Genomic DNA, 24,681 nt, shown 5'->3' on the forward strand with positions numbered 1-24,681 from the left:
AAAAGGATACAGCGATAATGTAAATCGTTGGCTCAAGTCCTCAGCAGAAATGTTACATTCAATGACAAAGTACAATTAGCCTCTTACATGGTAGCTTAGCGTGTAGCTAAGAGAAAATATCCCACACTGTAACAAAGAGATTAATTCTCCCTGCAGCAATTGAAAGAGAGGATAGATACAGTCATCTTGAGCATGTGCAGTCCACATGATTTCACAATTTGCATCAGTAGGATTCAGAGTGCAAATAGAAGATTAGTTCTGCTCAAATAGGGTTTGAGACTTTTTTTCCAAGAATTATTTCAAAATTTCAGTTCTATTTTACCTTTCAGTCGCTAGATTTCCAGATCCATCATTACTCAAGACAATGAGACAAGAAAAAAGTAGCTGATTGACTCCCTATTTTGTTTATATTGGAGAATAAAGTGAACATTTATTTTTAAAAACTCAACAGAAAAGTCCTACTATGGGCAGCCATAGAGTGAGTGGTTTTGTAAAGGGCTGGCAGCTCTCTAGCAACATCAGGCTGTTTAATGTGATTATGACTCTGTCGGGGGTGGGTGCCGGAGGTTATTGTTTCTATGGACGTGGAGAAGGCCTTCGATCTGGTGCAGTGGAGGTATTTATTTGCAATTTTGGGCATGTTTGATTTTGGCCCGAAGTTCCTGGCATGGGTGTGTCTGTTCTACAGTCCTGGTGGCAAGTGTCGTTCATGGCAGCTAGGGAAAAATTTAGGTATTTGGGATTCAGGTGATGAGGGAATGAGCTACGATGCACAGGTGGAATTTGACAACGTTGGTGGAGAGATTTTAAGAGATGGGATACATTACACCTGACACTGGCAGGGAGGATACAGATGGTGAAGATGAATGTGCTGCCAAGGTTCCTGTTTATTTCCCAGAGCCTCCCGATCTTTCTCCCCAGGGCACTCTTCCAGAAGTTGAGAGTCTGGGCGCAATCTTCCGGTCTCGTTTCACTCGCGCTCAAGTGTAATGAGGCCGGTGAATAGTGGGCAGTGCCAAAACGGGAATCGCGTCAGGCACCAAACAGTTTGTGATGAAACCAGCCCGGTCCCATAGGCAAATTCATAATTCCACCGTAGTGTGGCGACAAACCAATTTTCACCACTTAAGCCCAGGAGCAGCATGGTAGCACAACGGTTAGCATAGTTGCTTCACAGCTCCAGAGTCCCAGGTTCGATTCCCAGCTTGGGTCACCGTCTGTGCTGGTTCAATTCCAGCTTCAGGTGACTGCGCAGTTTGCACTTTCTCCAGTGTCTGCATGGGTTTCCTCCGGGTGCTCCGGTTTCCTTCCACAGTCCAAACATGTGCAGGTTAGGTGGATTGGCCTTTCTAAATTGCCCTTAGTGTCCACAAAAAAGGTTAGATGGGTTACTGGATTACGGGGATAAGGTGGAGGCGTGGGCTGAAGTAGGGTGCTCTTTCCAAGGGCCGGTGCAGACTTTATGGGCCGAATGGCCTCCTTCTGCACTCAAAGTTCTATGATTCTGTGATTTCCACACAACTGGCGCAAGCCACTCGTCATCCAATGGCCTGTCATTCACCATTGCCCGAGCGATGCTGGTGCTACGCGATGTGGCCCGACACTGGAGAAGGTGGCAACAGCAGCGTCTGCAGATGTCCGAGGCAGTGGCCCATGTGCCGGACCCAGGGACCCGGCCGTCCATCAGGCCAGAGGGGGACCCAGAGGAGAGTCCCATGATGGCCTAGGGTTATTTGAAGAAATGAAGGACAGCGTGTGCAGCAGAAGGCTCCGCCTCAACAAGGAGACGGTACAACACCTGTGCCGTATCCTTGCGGATTTGCCACCATATCAAGGAGGACGCCCACTTCCGGTGGCAGTCAAGGTCACTGCAGCCCTGAACTTTTGTGCCATGGGATCATTCCAGGGCTCGAGTGGGACCTGTGTGGTATCTCGCAGGCCACAGCCCACAGGTGCACCTGGCATGTCACGAGTGCCCTGTTTGCCCAGGCGGAAGACAACATCGATTTTGACATGGACCAGGCCCAACAGGATGCCCGAGCAGCTGGTTTCTCCACTATCGCCGGGATGCCTCAGGTCCAGGGAGTCATGGATGTCAAGCAAGTTCCCCTGCACTCATCAGGCCATCCGGGGGGTGTCCTATGTTAACCGAAAGGGGTTCCAGTCCCTCAACATATAACTTGTGTGCGACCACCAGTTGCAGATAATGCATGTGTGTGCTCGCTTCCCGGGGAGTGTGCACGATACATCCTGGGGCAGTCGGTCATCCTGCTCCCTTTGAAGAGCCCCCCAGGATGGACGGTAGGTCTTGGGGGACAAGGGATATCTGCTGAGGACAGCACGGTAGCACAGTGGTTAGCACAATTGTTTCACAGAACCAGGGTCCCAGGTTCGATTCCTGGTTGGGTCACTATCTGTGTGAAGTCTGCACGTTCTCCCTGTGTGCGTGTGGGTTTCCTCCAGGTGCTCTGGTTTCCTCCCACAGTCCAAAAATGTGCAGGTTAGGTGGATTGGCCATGATAAATTGCCCTTAAGTGTCCAAAAAGGTTCGGTGAGGTTACTCGGTTAGGGGGATAGGGTGGAAGCATGGGCTTAAGTAGGGTCCTCTTTCCAAGAGCCACTGAGACTCAATAGGCCGAAGGGCCTCCTTCGGCACTGTAAATTCTATGACCTGGCTAACGACACCGGTACAGAGGCAAGAGACCTGCTACAACGAGGCCCATGCAGCCACCCGGACAGCCATTGAGTGGTCCGTCGGACTCCACAAGATGCGGTTTTGATGCCTCGACTGCTCCGGAGTGCACTCAGTCCATTGCCCAGAGGGTTGCCCGCTTTGTTGTCGTCTGCTGCATCCTCGACAACCTTGCACAGCAGTGGGGCAACGAGCTGGTGACAAGGAACATGTGGCCATCTCGGAGGAGGAAGAGGAGGTCGTGGATGATGAACAGCCCGGATGAGCAGGGGCTGGAGGAAGAGGCCGGGAAGGAACCTTAGGCTCAGCCAGACGCTGCAGGAAAGGCGGCGGCAGAGGGGGCTCGGCAAGCCTGGAGGGCCAGGGAGGTGCTCATAGTGGTCCAATTCACCTAGGACTTGGCCTGGTCCATCGTTGCATTCTTATCCACCCACCATCCCCATTTCCCACTCTCTAAGGGTATATCACATAACTCCAGGGTGCTGGGACTGTGTCGGCACTGTCCGCGGGTCACTGTCGAGGGCAGGGGATGATGATAATCCGCTGAGAGCTGGGCACTGATGCTCCTCAGTCAATGCCATAATCTGACCCCTGCCCCTCTGCTGAGTGCTCACTCATACCCATCACCTGTACGCGACAATGCATTGCGGAGGAACGTGAGAGGGGCTTCCCACTGGTTGTGCACAAGGGAGTTTATTGTTCAATATATGCCTCCACTCTCCCGATGGTGCATCTCCGCCTCACCATCCACCTCTCACCCCTTCCCTACCCTCCCCCCCAGTGATCCTCAGTATGCTTTGCCTGCGTAGCTCTACCACAACATCTAGTGGTGTCCCCAGGATGCACATCAGAGACGGAGGCAGCTGGATGGCTATCTCGTTCAAGGCAGCACTGGCTGCCTTGTGGCTCACCCTACGGGATCCTCAAGGGAACAGGGCATCCCTCCTTGCCTCGACCGCATCCAGGAGCCTCCCCAAGTCAGTATCCCCAAACCTGGAGCATGTCTCCCCTGCGCCATTTATGCGAGCTGGCTGTGGTTGGCTGAGTAAGTGCAGCCTAAATGCAGTTCGACATCGTTAGCGAGGGGCTGGCAAACACGGTCTCGGCAACTCAGCTGGTGAGGCGGCATTCGGGGCGGGGAGCCCGTGAGGCCTCATTAAGTGGACCATTTATGGTTAATACTGTTGCTGGCCTTGCCAGGCCGAGCGGCAGGAAACCTGTGTCACTCTCGCTTGCAGCACATGGACATTTATCCGGAGAATCGTGCCCAGTGATTTCGGAGCTCACATCGGCATGGACGGTGCCAAGTGTAAAGAGGGCTCTGATACAGAGGCACAGACAGAAAGGAGGGAAGGGGGGCGTGAAAAGGGGAGAGGGCGTTTCCCAGGTGCCGGAATACACTTTATTCGGGCCACTGCTCCTGCTGGATAAGCTAGGGGAGGATAGGATTGGGAACATATACTGGTGGCGAGGATCAAGAACAAATGGGAGAAGGCGTTTTGGGGGGGGGGGGGGGCAGGGGATAAACTGGGAACTGTGGTGTGAGGTGGTGCCGAGGGTGAAGTAAACTTCGTCCTGCACGCGGTTGAGCTTGATCCAGATCCAGTTTAAGGTGGCGCATAGAGTACCTATGACTCAGGCAAGGATGAGTGAGTTCTTTCAGGGGTAGCCGATGAATGCAAAAAGTGTGGGCAGGGGCCAGCGAATCATATGCGTTTTGGGGTCGCGAGAAGCTGGGGGCATACTGGGAAGCGGTGTTTGGTACGCCATCTAAGATTGTGGGTGTGGAGTTCAGGACGGACACAATGGTTGTGATTTTTGGGGTATCCGAAGTGCCGGAGCTGGCGGAAGGGGGCCAATGTTGTGGCCTTCACTTCTGATATCTTGGCGAATGATCTGTTAAATTGGAGGTTGGAACATATGCAGGGGATGGCGGCCAGGCTGGGGGACTCGTACGACTTTCTCTGGTTGGAGAAGATTAAATTTGAGTTGAGAGGGATCAGCAGAAGGTTCCGAGATGTGGTGGGGGTGTTCATGGCAATGTTGAAGGAGTTGCTTGTCATGGTGGGGGTGGGGTGCGGGGAGGAGGAGGTAAAAAGGGCAAAAATTGTTAAAACTGCACTGTGATTTTGTGGTGTGTGTATTTTACATGTTGCTGTTTTTTTTTTACACATTTGGAATAAAGTACATTTTTAAAAAAAGTCCAAATGCCATTGCCCATCCATCGCAATATTGCTACTTCCAAATGATTTAAATTTTAGTGAAACTGAAAGACGAATTTGGGTTATATTGGTTTTGCTGCTTTGCCCATAAATGCCATGGTTCGTCCAGACCGGTTGTTGTCTATGTGAATGGCAACATTCTTTCCCCTACCAAGTAATGCTGCGTATGTAGTTTATTTTGAGTCAAACGTTCATTCGCAACGCTTTCAGCTGGTAAGCTCTTCTCGCTTGCAGTCAACCACAGTAGTTTAGGTCGGTAATTATTTGGGATTAAAAAAGTGAGCTATGAAACTTATCAATTTTGGGAAGTAAATGTTTATACTTTAAAATGTAAAACTCTATATGACCAACAGCATTGTTCTGGGGGCCTTGCCATTTGTAAGTGTCAGTAAAACATTTTGGGGTTCAAACACAAAAATTACATGTGGTTTGTGCATCAATATATAGCAACAACATAAACACGATTGGCAATTGGTTTAAGCGTTATGGAGAACTGGCAGGACAGTGGAGTTGAGGCCAGGATGGGATCAGTCATGATCACATAGAGGGCGTTAGGCTCGGGCGTCTAAATCGCCTACTTCCTATTCTAGGTCATAGAACATAGAAAAATACAGCACAGAACAGGCCCTTCGGCCCACGATGCTGTGCCGAACTTTTATTCTAGATTAAGAACAAATTAATCTACACCCCATCATTCTACCGTAATCCATGTACCTATCCAATAGCCGCTTGAAGATCCCTAATGCTTCCGATTCAACGACTTCCACAGGCAGTGCATTCCATGCCTCCACTACTCTCTGGGTAAAGAACCTACCTCTGACATCCCCCACTGTATCTTCCACCATTCACCTTAAATTTATGTCCCCTTGTAATGGTTTGTTCCACCTGGGGAAAAAGTCTCTGACTGTCTACTCTATCTATTCTATCTATTCCCTTATCATCTTATAAGCCTCTATCAAGCCACCCCATATCCTTCTCCGTTCTATTGAGAAAAGGCCAAGCACCCTTAACCTTTCCTCATAAGACCTAGACATAGAACAGTACAGCATAGAACAGGCCCTTCGGCCCTCGATGTTGTGCCGAGCAATGATCACCCTACTCAAACCCACGTATCCACCCTATACCCGTAACCCAACAACCCCCCCTTAACCTTACTTTTTAGGACACTACGAGCAATTTAGCATGGCCAATCCACCTAACCCGCACATCTTTGGACTGTGGGAGGAAACCGGAGCACCCGGAGAAAACCCACGCACACACGGGGAGGAAGTGCAGACTCCACACAGACAGTGACCCAGCCGGGAATCGAACCTGGGACCCTGGAGCTGTGAAGCATTTATGCTAACCACTATGCTACCGTGCTTCCTACTCTCCATTCCAGGCAACATCCTGTTGCACCTCCTTTGCACCTTTTCCAAAGCTTCCACATCCTTCTTAAAATGAGGCGACCAGAACTGCACACAGTACTCCAAATGTGGCCGTACCAAGGTTTTATACAGCTGCATCATCACCTCACGGCTCTTAAATTCTGCTAATGAACACGAGCACACCAGAGGCCTTCTTCACAGCTCTATCCACTTGAGTGGCAACTTTCAAAGATCTATGAACATAGACCCCAAGATCTCTCTGCTCCTCCACATGGCCAAGAACCCTACCGTTAACCCTGTATTTAACCTTCATATTTGTCCTTCCAAAATGGACAACCTCACTTTTCAGGGTTAAACTCCATCTGCCACTTCTCAGCCCGGCTCTGCATCTGATCTATGTCGCTTTGCAGCCGACAAACAGCCCTCCTCACTATCCACAACACCACCAATCTTCGTATTGTCTGCAAATTTACTGACCCAACCTTCAACTCCCTCATCCAAGTCATTAATGAAAATCGCAAACAGCAGAGGACCCAGAACGGATCCCTGCGGTACTCCACTGATAACTGGGCTCCAGGCTGAAAATTTGCAATCCACCACCACTCTCTGACTTCTATCGGTTAGCCAGTTTGTTATCCAACTGGCCAAATTTCCCACTATCCCATGCCTCCTTACTTTCTGCACAAGCCTACCATGGGGAACCTTATCAAATGCCTTACTAAAATCCATGTACACTACATCCACTGCTATACCTTCATCCACGTGCTTTATCACCTCCTCAAAGAATTCAATAAGACTTGTGAGGCAAGACCTACCCCTCACAAATCTGTGCTGACTATCGCTAATCAAGCAGTGTCTTTCCAGATGCTCAGAAATCCTATCCCTCAGTACCCTTTCCATTACTTTGCCTGGCACCGAAGTAGGACTAACTGGCCCGTAATTTCCAGGGTTATCCTTATTCCCTTTTTTGAACAGGGGCACGACATCCGCCACTCTCCAATCCCCTGGTACCGCCCCTGTTGACAGTGAGGACGAAAAGATCATTGCCAACGGCTCTGCAATTTCATCTTTTGCTTCCCATAGAATCCTTCGATATATCCCGTCAGGCCTGGGGGACTTATCTATACCACAAGTTTTTCAAAATGCCCGACACATCTTCCTTCCTGACAAGTATCTCCTCGAGCTTGCCAGTCTGTTTCACACTGTGCTCTCCAACAATATGGCCCTTCTCATTCGTAAAAACTGAAGAAAAGTACTCATTCAAGACCTCTCCTATCTGTTCAGACTCGGTGCACAATCTCCGCTACTGTCCTTGATCGGACCTACCCTCGCTCTAGTCATTCTCATATTTTTTACATATGTGTAAAAGGCCTTGGGGTTTTCCTTGATCCTACCCGCCAAAGATTTTTCATGCCCTCTCTTAGCTCTCCTAATCCCTTTCTTCAGTTCCCTCCTAGCTATCTTGTATTCCTCCCACGCCCTGTCTGAACCTCGTTTCCTCAGCCTTGCATAAGTATCCTTCTTCCTCTTAACAAGACAGTCAACCTCTCTGGTCAACCATGGTTCCTTCACTCGACCATCTCTTCCCTGCCTGGGAGGGACATACAGATCAAGGACACGTAGTATCTGTTCCTTGAACAAGTTCCACATTTCAATTGCGTCCTTCCCTGACAGCCTATGTTCCCAACTTATGCACTTCAGTTCTTGTCTGACAGCATCGTATTTACCTTTCCCCCAATTGCAAACCTTGCCCTGTTGCATGCACTATCCCTCTCCATTACTAAAGTGAAAGTCACGGAATTGTGGTCACTATCTCCAAAATGCTCCCCCACTAACAAATCTATCACTTGCCCTGGTTCATTACTAAGTACCAAATCCAATATGGCCTCCCCTCTGGTCGGACAATCCGCATACTGTGTTAGAAAAACTTCCTGGACACACTGCACAAACACCAACCCATCCAAACTATTTGATCTAAAGAGTTTCCACTCAATATTTGGGAAGTTGAAGTCACCCTGTTTCCCAATCTGTTCCTCCACATCTCTGCTGCTATTGGGGGGCCTATAGAAAACTCCCAACAAGGTGACTGCTCCTTTCCTATTTCTGACATCAACCCATACTACCTCAGTAGGCAGATCCTCCTCGAACTGCCTTTCTGCAGCTGCTATAATATCTCTAATTAACAATGCAACCCCCCACCTCTTTTACCACCCTCCCTAATCTTATTGAAACATCTATAACCAGGAACCTCCAACAACCATTTCTGCCCCTTTTCTATCCAAGTTTCCGTGATGGCCACCACATCGTAGTCCCAAGTACCGATCCATGCCTTAAATTCACCCACCTTATTCCTGCGTTGAAGTATACACACTTCAACCCATCTCCGTGCCTGTAAGCACTCTCCTTTGTCAGTGTTACCTTCCCCACTGCCTCACTACACGCTTTGACGTCCTGAAGATCGGCTAACTTAGTTGCTGGACTACAAATCCGGTTCCCATTCCTCTGCCAAATTAGTTTAAACCCTCCCAAAGAGTACTAGAAAACCTCCCTCCCAGGATATTGGTGCCCTTCTGGTTCAGATGCAACCCGTCCTGCTTGTACAGGTCCCACCTTCCCCAAAATGCACTCCAATTATCCAAATACCTGAAGCCCTCCCTCATACACCAATCCTGCAGTCATATGTTCAACTGCACTCTCTCCCTATTCCTAGACTCGCTATCACGTGGCACCGGAAACAAACCAGAGATGACAACTCTGTTTGTCCTGGCTTTTAACTTCCAGCCTAACTCCCTGAACTCATTTATTACATCCACATCCCTTTTCCTATCTATGTCGTTGGTACCAATGTGAACCACGACTTCTGGCTGCTCACCCTTCCCCTTAAGGATCCTGAAGGCATGATCCGAGACATCCCTGGACCTGGCACCCAGGAGGCAACATACCTTCCGGAAGTCTCGCTCGCGACCACAGAATCTCCTATCTATTCCCCTAACCATTGAGTCTTCTATCACTATTGCTTTTCTATTCTCCCCCCTTCCCTTCTGAGCCCCAGAGCCAGACTCAGTGCCAGAGACCTGGCCGCTAGGGCCTTCCCCCGGTAGGTCATCCCCCCCTAACAGCATCCAAAACTGTATACTTGTTTTGAAGGGGAACGGCCACGAGGGATCCCTGCACTGTCTGCCCGTTTGTTTTCTTTCCCTTGACTGTAACCCAGCTACTCTTGTCCTGTACCTTGGGTGTGGTTACCTCCCTGTAACTCTTGTCTATTACCCCCTCTGCCTCCCGGATGATCTGAAGTTCATCGAACTCCAGTTCTCTAACACGGTTTCTGAGGAGCTGTAGTTGGGTGCACTTCCCGCTGGTATAGTCAGCAGGGACACCGGTGATATCCCTCACCACCCACATCCTACAGGAGCATGCAACTGCCCTCAGCCAGAGCATCTCCTCCCTCATGTGTTCAAGGGAGGAGATGCTCTGGCTGATTTCACAATCCAGCTCTTGGTCTGTAACATTGTAGGTAGCAGATGAGGAACATATCAGCCATGATAGAATGACAAAGCAGAGCTGATGGGCCGAATGGCCTAATTCTGCTCCTATATCTTATGAACTTATGATTTTTTGAATTATTTTGAGTTAATGGTCAAAGCTAGTAAACATTAAAAGTCTAGTCAATTATGTAATTTTTGTTCCAGAAATTAACTACATACTTACAGATGGTTCTTCTTTTAGTTTGCTGCTGCACTTCATGATCCCCTTTCCCTCCCTCTTTAGGGTTAATGGTTACTTTAATTCGACAATCACATTCATAATTCTGTAAACTTGACATCAGTGACAAATTATGAAGAGGCTCGAAGAGAGCAAGACACAGAACAAGGATGTGTCCACAGAACCAACCTTGTGCTTACCATGAGGTCTTTGTAAATAGCGCAAATAAATAGTTTAATGAGAAACTAAATGCTATCTCCATGACACTCATATCTCCAAGTCACTCAAAGAGTAAGCTAAATCTCTTCAAAACATCCCCACTAACCCAACACTCAGACTGGTACCAGGTGTCGGCCTTGGCTCAGTCTCCGACTCAAAGGGTTTTGGGTTCTGCGCCCCAGCAGTTGTCAGGATGTGGGCCAGAAAATGAGAAAGCATGAGAAAGAAAAGGCAATATCACAATAATAAGGTGGGCTTCAATATGCAGGTGGACTGGGAAAATCAGGTTGGTAGTTGATCCCAAGAAAATAAATTTGTAGGAAGTCTCAGAGATGGTTGTTTGAAGCAGCTTGTGAAGGAGCCCACTAGGGAACAGGCAATTCTGGATTTGGTGATGAGGCAGACAAGAGAAAGGAACTTAAGGTGAAGGAACTCTTAGGGAACAGTGACCATAACATGATAGAATTTACCGTGCAGATTGAGAAAGAGCGAGAAGTTGGAATCAGATGTTACAGTATTACAATTAAATAAGGGTAACTACAAAGACATGAGGGAGGAGCTGGCCAGAGTTGATTGGAAAAGGAGCCTAGCAGGGAAGATAGTGGAACAGCAATGGCAAAAGTTTTTGGGGGTTATTCGGTAGGCACAACAGAAATTCATCCCAAGGAGGAGGAAACATGTTAAGGGGAGGACAAGCATCCATGGCTGACGAGGGAAGTCAAGGACAGCATAAAAGCAAAGGAAAAAGCATACAAAGTGGCGAGAAATAGTGGGAAACCAGAGGATTGGGAATCCTTTAAAAGTGAGTGGAGGATAACTAAAAAAAGCAATAGGGGGAGAGAAGATGAAATACGAGTGCAAGCTAACTAGTACTGTAATATAAAAGAAGATAGGAAGAGTTTTTCAATCCATAAAAGGTAAAAGAGATGCAAAAATAGATATTGGACCACTGGAAAATATGGCTGGAGAAGTAATAATAGGAAACAAAGAAATGGCAGAGGAACTGAATAGTTACTTTGCATCAGTCTTCACGGTGAAAGACACCAGTGGGATGTCAGAGCTCCAGGAGAATCAGGGGGCAGAGGTGAGTGCAGTGGCCATCATGAAGGAGAAGGTTCTGGGGAGACTGAAAGGTCTGATGGTGGATATATCACCTGGACCAGATGGACTTCACCCCATGATTCTAAAAGCGATAGCTGAGGAAGCTGTGGAGGCAAAGGTGGTGATCTTTCTGGAATCACTGGAGGCAGGGAGAGCCCCAGAAGACTGGAAAGTGGCTCATGTAACCCCGTTGTTTAAGGGAGGGAGGGAGATAGAAAACGGGAAATTATAGGCCCGTTAGCCTGACTTTGGTCATTTGTAAAATTTTAGACTCCATTATTAAAGATGAGATCGTGGAGTACTTGGAAGTGCATGATAAAATAGGACCGAGTCAGCACGGCTTGAAGGGAGGTCATGGCCAACAAATTTGTTAAGAGGTCTTTGAGGAAGTAACAAAGGAGAACCAGTGGACGTGATTTATTTAGACTTCCAGAAGACCTTGGACAAGGTGCCGCATAGGAGACTGATAAATAAATTTAAGAGCGCATGGTGTTAAGGGTACGATCCTGACATGGATAGGGGATTGGCTGACTGGCAGAGAGTGGGGATAAAGGGATCTTTTTCAGGATGGCAGCCGGTGATTTGTGGTGTGCCTCAGGGGTCCGTGCTGGGACCACAACTTTTCACAATATACATTAATGATCTGGAAGAAGGAACTGAAGGCACAGTTGCTAAGTTTGTAGATGATGCAAAGATATGATGCAAAGTAGTATTGAGGAAGCAGAGGGGTTGCAGAAGGATTTGGACAGGCTCGGAGAATGGGCAATGAAGTGGCAAATGATATACAATTTGAAAATGTATGAGGTTATGCAGTTTGAATGGAGGAATGGGGGCATAGACTATTTTCTAAATGGGGAAATGCATCGGAAATCAGAAGCACAAAGGGACTTGGGAGTCCTTGTGCAGGCTCAGTCAGCAGTTAGGAAGGCAAATGCAATGTTAGCATTCATGTCGAGAGGGCTGGAATACAAGAACAGGGATGTACTTCTGAGGCTGTATAGGGCTCTGGCCGGACCCCATTTGGAGTATTGTGAGCAGTTTTGGGCCCCGTATCTAAGGGAGGATGTGCTGGCCTTGGAAAGGGTCCAGAGGAGGTTTCAATAATGATCCCTGGAATGAAGAGCTTGTCGTACAAGGACTGTACTCGTTGATGTTTAGAAGGATGAGGGGGATCTTATTGAAACTTACAGGATACTGCAGGGGCTGGATAGAGTGGATGTTTCCACTTGTCGGAAAAACTAGAGCCAGAGGACACCATCTCAGATTAAAAGGACGATCGTTTAAAACGGAGATGAGGCGGAATTTCTTTAGCTAGAGGGTAGTGAATCTGTGGAACTCTTTGCCGCAGACGGCTGTGGCGGCCAAATCACCGAGTGTCTTTAAGCCAGAGATAGATGGGTTCTTGATTAATAAGGGGATCAAGGGTTACGGGGAGAAGGCAGGAGAATGGGGATGAGAAAATATCAGCCATGATTGAATGGCGGAGCAGACTCGATGGGCCAAGTGGCCTAATTCTGCTCCTATGTCTTATTGTCTTCAGAAATCTAGAAGATGCTCTATCTAGTTCAGTACTCTTGGATGAAATGTAACATGTGGTGCAGTCTGTCATTGCATGTGAAGGTATAAGACCCCAAAATGCTCTTTTGAGGAATGGCAGTGGAGCACCCCCAGTGCTTTGGCCAAACTTTATCAATCGACAGATGATCTGGTTATCACATTGCTGTTCAAAAATTGGCTGCCACATTTCTTAGATAACAGTGACCACATTTAAAAAGTGCTTAATCAGTTATAAAGCACGGACATCTTCAGGTCACAAAAGGTACAATAGAAATTCACATATTTTTTCTTGCTCCTAAATCTGGGGAGCACTCCAGCAGGTAACCCGTGTTCCATCATCCAGTAAAATCCCAAGACACCCATTCACAGTTCCTCCGTATGTTCCATGACCTAGCCCATTTCTAATTCTGCTCAACAAATATCACCTTCAGCTCGAAACTGACGGGCAATGCTTCTTGTTCGAACAATTAATGTCTGACTAACTACAATGTCTAACTACAATTAGACTTCTTGATCTCAAAGATACAGGTTTCAGCCTTGGAAAATAATATATTCATGATTTTCTAATTATACACCAGATAACATACAGTAATAAGAGTACTGGAAATTCACTAGACTGGTGATAAAAACACAACATGCAATGCTGTGCACCAAACGAGCCATTTTATAACAAATAAATCATTGCATTTCAACATACACTAAAATTTTCCCCAAGGATGTATTCTTTGCGAGTGATCAAGCTATATTAGAATGTCACAGAATCTCTTACACTTCATACATTTGTGGCCAGAAAGTATTTCAGTAAAATGTTACTTGGGCAAAATTTATTAGACATTCACTTAATTGCAGACCTGTAAGTGGGGGGCTCGGTGGAGGCCCCGCTGCGGGGGAACCACCGGTTTGTCCCAGGGAACATGGATGGTGGGTTCCCGGGGTGGCACAGGGCGGGCATTAGGAAGTTGGGAGACCTGTTCATTGACGGGAGGTTTGCGAGCCTGGGTGAACTGGAGGAGAAGTTTGAGCTCGCCCCGGGGAATATGTTCAGGTACCTTCAGGTCAAGGCGTTTGCTAGGCGGCAGGTGGAGGGGTTCCCTTCGCTGCCCCCACGGGGGGTGTGGGTCGGGGACGGGAAGGTGTCTGACATCTACCAGGTGATGCAGGAGGTGTCGGTAAAGGAGCTGAAGGCTAAGTGGGAGGTGGAGCTGGGGGAGCAGATTGAGGAGGGGACATGGGCGGACGCCCTGGAGAGGGTGAACTTCTCCTCTTCATGTGCGAGGCTTAGACTCATCCAGTTCAAGGTACTGCACAGGGCTCATATGTCTAGGACGAGGATGAGCAAGTTTTTTGGGTGTGAGGACAGGTGCATTAGGTGTTCGGGGAGCCCAGCGAACCATGCCCATATGTTTTGGGCATGCCTGGCACTGGGGGAATTCTGCCAGGGGGTGGCGAGGACGGTGTCGAGGGTGGTAGGGTCCAGGGTCAAGCCAGGCTGGGGACTCGCGATATTTGGGGTTGGGGTGGAGCCGGGAGTGCAGGAGGCCAAAGAGGCCGATGTTTTGGCCTTTGCGTCCCTAGTAGCCCGGCGGAGGATCTTGCTGCAGTGGAAAGATGCGAGACCTCCGAGCGTGGAGACCTGGATCAATGACATGGCGGGATTCATTAAGCTGGAGAGGGTCAAATTCGCCCTGAGGGGGTCGGTACAAGGGTTCTTTAGGAGGTGGCAGCCTTTCCTCGACTTTCTGGCTCAACGATAAGGAACTAGGTCAGCAGCAGCAGCAACCCGGGGGAGGGGGGGTTCTCAGGGGGGGTAGTGTTTAAGTTAATTTGCTTATTGTTAATTTATTTTGTTGTTTATTGGGTTTGGGGGTGGGTGGGGGGTTTGTGACATGTGTTGTTACGGGTGCCGGGGGGTGTTTACTATTATTGTTCTGTTGATATATATTTTTCAAAAAACTCCAATAAAATTTTTTATTTTTTTTTAAATGCAGACCTGTAAATAAAGGGGACATACTGTGCTGCCAAAATAATGGCAGGTTTATGTCTCTACTGCTGGGACTGAATCTCTGGGTTCAAATCCCACTTCAGGACTTGATGGTCATGGAAGGTACATTCAAACGTGGCCAATTACCAGCCAATATGCAGTACTTTGCCAAGCATAATCATGAACCAATCCAATGGAAGGCCATTGTTACCAATGCTCTCTTTGGGCATGGTACCTGAAGGAGGACAGGTTATTAATGTGTATAGCATTCAGCAACTTGGTGAAAAGGCAATACCCCATGAATTGCCTATCACAAGTTATTCAGTGATATGCCAAGAACAGAGTAGATTGACCCAACGTTCCTGTGAGTTTACTGACATTTTTCCAATCAAAATATTCTTTGCAAATTAAACTCACTGCTGAAAATTAACTGCAAGTATCATTCTATTGAAGAAATACCTGCAATGTCACTTAACCTCTCCAGTCAATAAAAGGGAAAAAACTGTGGAGATATATTGCTTCCTCCATTTGGTAAATTGTTCCCAGAAATGGTTCATTTGTTGTCTTAATTTTGTCTTTCAATCCAAGAATTCTTTACCTCTCTATTTCTCTTTTTTTTTATAACCAATTTGACTATTCCATCATTATTTCCTTCTCCGGTGATTCTCGGTTTTTTAAATAATCCTCAAATCTTTAAGGATAGAATGTTGATCTCATTGTTAACCAATTACCTCGATGCCCCACTTCTACTTGTCAATTCTGATTTCCTGCACAACCTTTTTTGAGCCGAATAGCAAGGGAACAAACAATCCACACTGCAAGATTCCCTGCTTCAGCCAATACGCTGGTCATAATTTGCAGCAACATGCAATGAGATCAAAATTGAATATCTTACATAAACTTGTATAATTGCTCCCATAACATTAATTTTGCACAGGATGACTTTAAACAAATACAAAAATATAGTTTCTTACTTTTTGCATGTAGTACACAGTTTCTTTGGGGCTGGTTTATGAGAAAACGATGATAAGCAAGTAGTGGAGCAGAAGAGGTAAGATGAACCTTTTCTCTGGTATGCTGTTTGACCTTTCTGTAACGGTTTTTTGCAGTGAGCACAAATTACTTTCATAGATGGCCTAGCTTGCTGCTGAAGTCCAGAGGACTGGAAGACTGGTTTTGAAAGAGGTGCCATAGGCACAACAGAATCTGAAACATTCAGTTTTCGATTCGAGGGGAACGAAGGTGACACTGGCAGCCATGAATCTGGAATTAAAATGTTCATATTTAACAGCCGTTACAGCTTCATTCCATATTAAACCTCATGTTAAAATACAAAATTTAGCAATTCAAATAGGTTTTTCAAATATTTCCCACCTTACTGAAAAATGTGCACCAGGAATTAATTTAATGAAAAACTAATTAAACAAATATACGTAACATGAAGACCATTTCAGAAATATTTAAAAACACAAAACACAAACTAACAAAATGGTGAAGTTCAATTTCTTTAAGTAGATACTTTAGTTTCTTTCTTATTATGTTTGCTCTTAACCTACATAAATGTTTCAAGCTACTGATGAAAAGTTTTCAAATTAAATGTCATCTAAGCTTTCATCGTATACTACGAATTTGAAAGCAAATGGTTCCTGTGTTGAGGATTTATAAAACAAATTAAGTAGCAATGTTTTCTTGCAACAAACTGAATGCCTTAGTTATGGTACAAAATGCTGAAGTCATGCCTTTGCCAAGAAAATACACTGTTGGTCGCTGTACATTTAATTATTGTGAATAATCTGAAATTAAAATATTGAACAACTCAGTATTATTCACCATTTACTGGATGGCTGGAAGATCCATACACATCACTGATTCTTATGGCATTCATGGTTACATCTTCACAGGTTCCATTGTTCACCTAAAAAAAATTGCTGTTATTTGTATTTCTTTTTTAAATTCTGAAGTTTTATAAGTTTGTGCAGTCAGAAAACGAAGGATGGAACGGGACAGATGTAAGGTAACCATTACAATTGGCAAGAGCGAAAACATTGCACCAAAATTATGTTCTTTCACATAATCTATTCCAGCACCACAACGCGAACAAATATGCAACTAGAAACTTGTTCACTGACCAAAACAACCATAAAACACTCAGTTGCTGCCACCAAGCCAAGACTATGACAGTGAAGAAAACAGTTTTTAAAACTGACTTGACGAAGATTAGCAGAATGAAGAGAGCATATAGTTCATAAAATTTAAGATTCTTCCACCTGCCCACACTTCCCGGCTGCACTATTTCCTACCACATTTTTGTCAGTGACAATCTTCTCCCACGATCATAATTTTCTATGTCCATATTTATTATGTGTTTTACCCATGTAAACATTGCATGCTGTCATTACATAACCTGACTTCTTGGTGAGTTTGTGCTTAATCTGTGACTATCTTCAGGACTTTGAAAACAAGGGCCTCAAAAGTATCTAATCACCATTTTGGGTTATCAGCCAACTTGCGGTTTAACATTTTGGCTTGATCTTACATTTTCAGCTATTCTGCTCATCGTATTTGATCTTTCAACCTGCAATGGCATCACTCCCATTTGAATTGAGAACAAAAAATTGTTTTCTTCACTTCTTTTGCTTGCGTATTGCTAATCTTTGCTTTTGTGATATGTGAACAGTCAGTGGCTGTTCCAGAATTGTTGAATCAAAACAATTTACATTGAAAATGCAGTAAGATTTAGGTTTCTGTGACACGCATGTGGCCTTTTGTACAGATTTTTCTGAAATTTCAGGTTATTCTGTGACTGCAGAGATGGCACCATGCCCACTCAACAGCGACACAACCCATTCAAAGATAGCAGCACCAATGTAGGTTAACACAAGACAAGCTTTATACAAGAAATGGCCATATCATTGGTACACAAGAATTCTGCCCTTGCCCCTGAAAGTGGAACGTAAATTGTTTTCCAGTTCCCGTGATAGAATGGAACATATCATGGCCTGTCATATTACCTTCTCCAACTCCCATTTAAGAGCATCCAGATTTTGGTGGAGGTAGGGTGCAAGGAAGGGAAAAGAGGTACAGTATCTTAAGTTTGCATCTTCAAACAATGGTGGTACAGTGGTGAACATAGCTGCTTCCCAAGCAGTTGACCGGGTTCGATTCCAGGCCAGCACAGTGAAGGTTAATTTCGAACTTTATTCGCGATTTCATGAGTTTCAAACTGAGAAATAGTTCCTAACACAATTTATGGGTGGCACGGTAGCAGTGGGTAGCACTGTTGCTTCACAGCACCAGGGTCCCAGGTTTGATTCCCGGCTTGGGTCACTGCCTGTCCAGAATCTGCACACTCTCCCTATGTCTGTGTGGGTTTCCTCTGGGTGCTCCGGTTTCCTCCCACAAGTCCCGAAAGATGTGCTGTTCGGTAATGTGGACATTCTGAATTCGCCCTCCATGTAACCGAACAGGCGCCAGAATGTGGCAACTAGGGGCTTTTCAAAGTACTTCATTGCAGTGTTAATGTAAGCCTACTTGTGACAATGAAGATTATCAAAGCCCTCAGACTATAATCCAGACATACATTTATGTTCCAAGCAACTCTCTTTTTCTGCTTTCCAAACAGCAAAATGTTGTATTCTTTAATTATAACCAACATAAAACAAAATACAAAAAAGCATAATTGTACTCCATATTATGAACCTTCAATGCACAACTCATGTCGGTGGAGGTCGTACATTTGGAGGCTCTGGTTTTGGCCTTTAATGCCTGGTTTCAGGGGGAGTTTTTGAATGGGTTGGTGCAGGGAAGCAAAAGGGAGATGTCGAAGACCCAGAAGAAGGGCACTGGAAAGAAGGGGGCAAGCGGAAGTCCGCCTCAGAGCGAGTTGGTGAGTTTGGCGGGAAGGAAAACGATGGAGGGTGGATTGTTGGGTGGGGTCGCTCGCCTCAATGAATCTCTGACTGAGGTGATGGACGGAGAACTTGAGGCACAGTTCGCGAAGCACATGGAGGTGCTGTGGAGGGAGATGATGGCTGCAAGAGCAGACGTGTAGATTTCCCCAGTGAAGGCGGCAGTGTCGAAAGCATCGGCCAAAGTACAGGAGCGTGGAGAGAAGTTGAAAGAGGTGGAGGAGGCGGCTCTGTCACAGCACAGTGAGCAGTTCATCTCAATGGCTGAGAAGCTGCAGAGGGTGGTGGAGGTTAACAAAGAGCTCAGAGCCAAAGTGGAGGACCTGGAGCACAGTCGAGGTCGTAAAGTCTACGAATCGTGGGCCTGCCCGAGGTGAGAGCCCATCCCTGGGTCACTCTGTCCTTGTGGAGTTTGCACGTTCTCCCCGTGTCCGCATGGGTTTCACCCCCATAACCCAAAAGTGTGCAGGTTAGGTAGATTGGCCACGCTAAATTGCCCCTTAATTGGAAAAAAATAATTGGGTACTCTAAATTAAAAGAAAATGAGCTGGAGAGGGCACATTGGCTGCTAAGGCCGAAACCAAAAGCAAATGAGCCACCAAGGGCTGTTATAATTTGCTTCCATGAAGTTTCACATTATGGAGAAGGTCCTGAGTTGGGCTAAGCAAAGGCGAGAGGTGAAGTGGGAAGGCGTTGGCATTCGAATATACCAAGCTTTGACAGTGGAACTGGCGAGTGGCCTTTGGACAGGAGAAGGCGGCACTGTACAACAACAACGTGAAGTTTGGAGTAGTCTACCCGAAGTTGAGAGTGACGCACAACTAAAGGGATTTCTACTGCGAGACGGTGGATGCATTCATGAAGGCTGAACGACTAGGACTGAAATGGGATATGGGACTGATTGGTACTTGGACTGAGGGGATGGGACTATCCTGAAGTTATGCAAGTCTTTTGTTGGATACTGACAGTTTAATTACCAGAGAAACTTTGGGTGTGATTATTAACTTAACCTAGTAAATTTGCATCATACCAAAACCTTTGTTTTGGTGCAAATGCATAGTGAGGTAAATGCCCAATGACAACATATTTTATGCTCCAATTTAAAAAAAATGCAATTTCAGGCAGTAAATTTCAAGCTAATAACAGCACATGACCTGTTTGAACAAAACATTGTTGCACCATTTAAGGTTAAGGGCACAAAGGAGAAAGGAACAGAATATATCTTAATAGGGTGAGTGGGAGGAGTCTTTCGTGGGACACGAACTACAGCAGAGACCACTGGGAGGAATGTATTTTTGTGAGGGTCATGAAGAATCCAGCTCGAGTCTGTAGAGTCAAACAAAAGTAACTTTATTTACAGCAATATGTACAAAGAACCAGTAGTTCGCTACTGGTTCCCTCTCTAGCTGGTACCACACTGGTCAGCTCTATTTAATAATAATCTATATTAGTGTCACAAATGGGCTTACATCAACATTCCAATGAAGTTACTGTGAATATCCCCAAGTCGCCACATTCCGGCGCCTGGTCGGGTACACTGAAGGAGAATTTAAATGCCAATTCACCTAACAAGCGCATCTTTCAGGACTTGTGGGAGGAAACACACACATACACCAAGAGCGCGTGCAGACTCCGCACAGACAGTGACCAAGCCAGGAATCGAACCTGGGTCATTGCGCTGTGAAGTAACAGTGCTAACTGCTGTGCTACCGTTCTTACAGCTGCACTGCTAATAATTAGCCCCCCACCCCATTGGGGTGCTCATTGTCCCCAGCCAATAGGATCCGGGCAGGTTATGACAGGGTTGTTTCTGTGCTGTACAATTGTGCATATAAAAAGAATAAAATATATGAGACTCTAAAATTGGATATTAAATTATTTCTCTGCATCCTGGTCCAATTATCTATCTCCCGTCTTCCAAACCAATTTTATCTGCAAACTATTTTCATTCGTATTCAGATACCAACCTTTGCCAAAAACACAATTTATTCACAAATCTTTCAATAATTTAACATCAATAGTTGGCAGATAGTTATTAGAAGTCTGGTAGTCCGACTCTTATATTCATAGAATCTCTATAGTGCAGAAAGAAGCCATTCGGCCTATCGAGTTCCGCATCGACCCTTTGAAAAGGCCCTCTACTCATGTCCGCTCTCCCGTCTAACCTGCCCTATCCCTGAAGCCCCATAACCTAATCCGCACATCTTTGGACTCTGGGAGGAAACACATGCAGGCACCGGGGGAATATGCAAACTCCACACAGTCTGTGACCCAAGACCAGAGTTGAACCCAGGTCCCTGTAACCACTGTGTCACCTTGCATAACATTAGTAATGCAGTAAAAATATTCTGAAGACGTCATAAATTAGTGTGCTTGGCATGATGTGTAGGTGAAACTTATCAATGCATGCTCAAGAGTAAAAATATATGACCCCATTTATTAAAAATGTGTCACTGGTAGACATGATTGTCCAAACTATGCTTTCATTGAAACAAAGCAAGTTCGGAGCAAAAGCACTTATAACAACTCGTTAAAATGCTGATAAAAGTGCTTTAAAAATTGATCCAAAAATAACTTCAGTGGAAGAATCAGAAGAATACATAAATATTTTTTTGAAAAATTGTTTTGCATACACTGAAAAATCCAAAAAGCACAGCTTAAAATACCTTATGGTTGCTCCTTTTTCTTTCAGGATCGTCAGCCATTTCCTGATTTCGGATAGCAGTCTTGGGTAAAATATTTTGCACGTTACCTGGAAAATGGCAATGTTAACATCAGGAACCGTATTCTAAAGCTCAAAAATTTAATTTATCGCAGTACAGAGGAAATATCACAGCAAATCGCTGAATACAGCTCCCACAGTTGTGGGAGCTTGCGAGAAATGTGAACTGTACAAAGAGAGAAACTAAATGAACCAGCAAAGAATGACTTAAATATGAGGAAGAAATTAGAGTACGAGACAAAGTTGGCGATAAAAAACAAATGGCGAGTGTAAGGAGGCACTGTTTACTGCTAAGGCTATGGGTTTTCACAAGATTCTGGCAATAGTACTGAAGACTTCTGATCCAGAGGCAACAGTGTCCGAGCTAAACTGTTACAGCTACAACACTGGCTTTTGCCCAACAACGTGGAAAATTGCCCAGGTAACTTATGTGCACAGAAAGCAGGACAAAACCAACCCGGCCAATTACTATCAGTCTACTTTTGATCATCAGCAAAGTGATGGATGGGGTTGTCAAGCAGCACTTAACCAACAACAACCTGTTCACTGACACTCCATTTGGGTTCACCAGGGTCCTCTTTTCTGAATAACAAGACCAAAATTGCACACAGTACTCCAGGTATGATGTCACCAAGGCCATGTACAACTGCATGTACGCCTACTTTTATATTCCATTCCTCTTCCAATAAACGGCAACAATCAATTTGCCTTCCGAACCACTTGGTCATCCTGCATACTAAACTTTGTGATTCATGCACCTAGATCCCTTTTACCACCGGGTTCTGCAATATTATATATACTGCTTTTCTATTCTTCCTGCCAAAGTGAACGTGTTCACATTTGCCCAAGTTATACTCCATCTTCAAATCTCCGTGCACTCACTTAACTTGTCTATATCCCTTGACAGATACTGTTCCCTATCTTGGTGTCATCAGCAAATGTAGCTCCCATACATTTGGTCTCTTCATCTAAGCCACTGATATAGATGATAACGAGTAGAGAACACAGTACAGATCCCTGTGGCACTCCACTAGTTACAGATTGTCAATCCAAACTAATTTATCCCGAATCTAAGTTTCTTGTTAGCCAATCAGACATTTATCCATGTTAATATGTTACCTCCTACACCATCTGCTCTTACCTTGTGTAGTTACCTTTGACTTTATCAAATGCCTTTTGGAAATCTAAGTACACCGCACACACTGGTTCCCTCTTATACAATTTGAATGTTACTTCATCAAAAAATTCTAACAGATTAGTTAAACATGATTTCCCTTTCACAAAGTTAGAGATCAATAATCTCAGTCTCAGAACATCAAGCTAGTGTCCTAATCGCGACCATCATCAGCTGCTTCATCAATAACCTACCACCCTCCCTCATAAGGTCAGAAATGGGCATATTCACGGTTGATTGCACAACGTTCAACACTATTTGCCACTCCTCAGACACTGAAGGAGTCTGTGTCCATATGCAGTGACACCTGGACAGCATTCAGGCTTGGGCTGACAATGGATTCAGCAATGGTTATGACATCGAATGTCATGCAGTGGTGATTGCTGGATTATCTTGTTGGAGATGGGCATTGCCTGACACGCCATTCATGTGTGCAGTGAATGTTACTTGTAACAAGCAAGTAACATTCACGGCACACGTGAATGGTGTGTCAGGCAATGACCATCTCCAATGAGATAATTCAATCACCACCGCATGACATTCAATGTCCTAACCATTGCCAAATCCCCCATGTCAACATTCTGGGGTTATTCATGACCAGAAGCTGGAGGGAACAAGCATATAAATACTGTGGTTACAGGAGTATGTCAGAGGCTTGGAACCTTGCGACAAGTTAACTCATTTCCTGGCTTCCCACAGCCTGCCCACCATCTACAAGGAAGTCAGGTGTGTGATGGAGTACTTCCACTTGCAGGACTGAGGAACTAATAATGCATATTTCCAAAAAGAGAGTCATTCTGCCAAAGCTCTTCATCTTCAATTTCAACCAATCACAACAATTTATATAGTAAATTAGCTGATTGTCTGGTAAGTCAACTCTGATTGGCCAAGACATCACCATGGAGAAACTATAGATTGCCAACGGACATTCAAGTTCCATCAAGAGCTTCACTGAACTCTAAGAACCTCTGCCTTGTTGTTGTACCGAAGCCCAGATGAGCGGAAACGCAGGTCCCGGAAGACAGCAAAGACTTTTCACTCTTGGCCTCCTCCGACTCCTCTCGACAACCACCAAGGTCAAGACAACGCAAGAGCAGCGGTTGGGGCCACCAACCGACCCCTGGGCTCAAAGACCAGATCAAATGTACTTAATTTAACGGATGGCGCCCAGCCCTCCAATCGAGATTGTGAAAGCATGGCAGCGAGTTCTCAAAATCAGTTCAGGATAGGGACTTTTTTTTTTTAAAAAAACATTTTTATTCTCCTTTTTCCCATTTTCTCCCGAATTTACACCCACCAACAATAAACAACAAAAAATATGTAAATCCCCATAACAATAACAATGATCCCATCCTCCCACCAACCCCCAAACATCAGCCCGCATGCTTACATAAATCAAATGACAAAAGGAATCACGGATTACCCATAAGTCACCCTTAATACACACAGCCCCACTCTCCCCCAACCCTCCCACCCATCCCCCAACTAATATTCAATGTTATCCATTTCTTCAAAGTGCATAATAAATAATGCCCATGATTTGTAGAACCCCCCGTCCTTCCCCTCAGATCAGACTTAACCTTCTCAAGGGTCAAGTATTCCAACAGGTCCCCCCGCTACGCCAGGGCACAGGGTGGAGCGGCTTCTCTCCATCCCAGCAGGATCTGCCTTCGGGCGATCAATGAGGCGAAGGCTACGATATCTGCCTCCGCCCCCGTTTCCAACCCTGGCTGGTCCGACACCCTGAATATGTCCTCCCGGGGATCCGGGTCCAGTTTCAAGTGCACCACCTTGGAAATTACCCTAAAAACCTCCTTCCAGTAATCCTCTAGCTTTGGACAGGACCTCGTGAGGTGTGCTCTGTATACCACTTTCAGCTGTATCAGCCCCAACCTCGCACATGAGGTGGAGGCATTTACTCTCCGGAGCACCTCACACCAAACCCCCTCCTCTATAACCTCTCCCAACTCTTCCTCCCACTTTGCATTGATCCCTTCCAGTGGTGCCTTATCCTCTTCTAAAATAGCTCCGTA

General features: G+C 45.7%; 1 protein-coding gene across 1 annotated transcript in view; it reads right to left on the bottom strand.

Annotated features, from left to right (window-relative positions):
- Nucleotides 1-24,681, bottom strand: part of zmym2 (zinc finger, MYM-type 2) — a 180,209-nt gene that overhangs the window by 125,516 nt on the left and 30,012 nt on the right. The window contains 3 exon segments of the mRNA XM_038817980.1: nucleotides 15,819-16,107; nucleotides 16,675-16,759; nucleotides 21,419-21,504. Of these exon segments, the coding sequence (XP_038673908.1) occupies nucleotides 15,819-16,107; nucleotides 16,675-16,759; nucleotides 21,419-21,504 (460 nt within the window).

This window comes from Scyliorhinus canicula, chromosome 14, assembly GCF_902713615.1.
Source record: "Scyliorhinus canicula chromosome 14, sScyCan1.1, whole genome shotgun sequence".
Taxonomy (NCBI): Eukaryota; Metazoa; Chordata; class Chondrichthyes; order Carcharhiniformes; family Scyliorhinidae; genus Scyliorhinus; species Scyliorhinus canicula.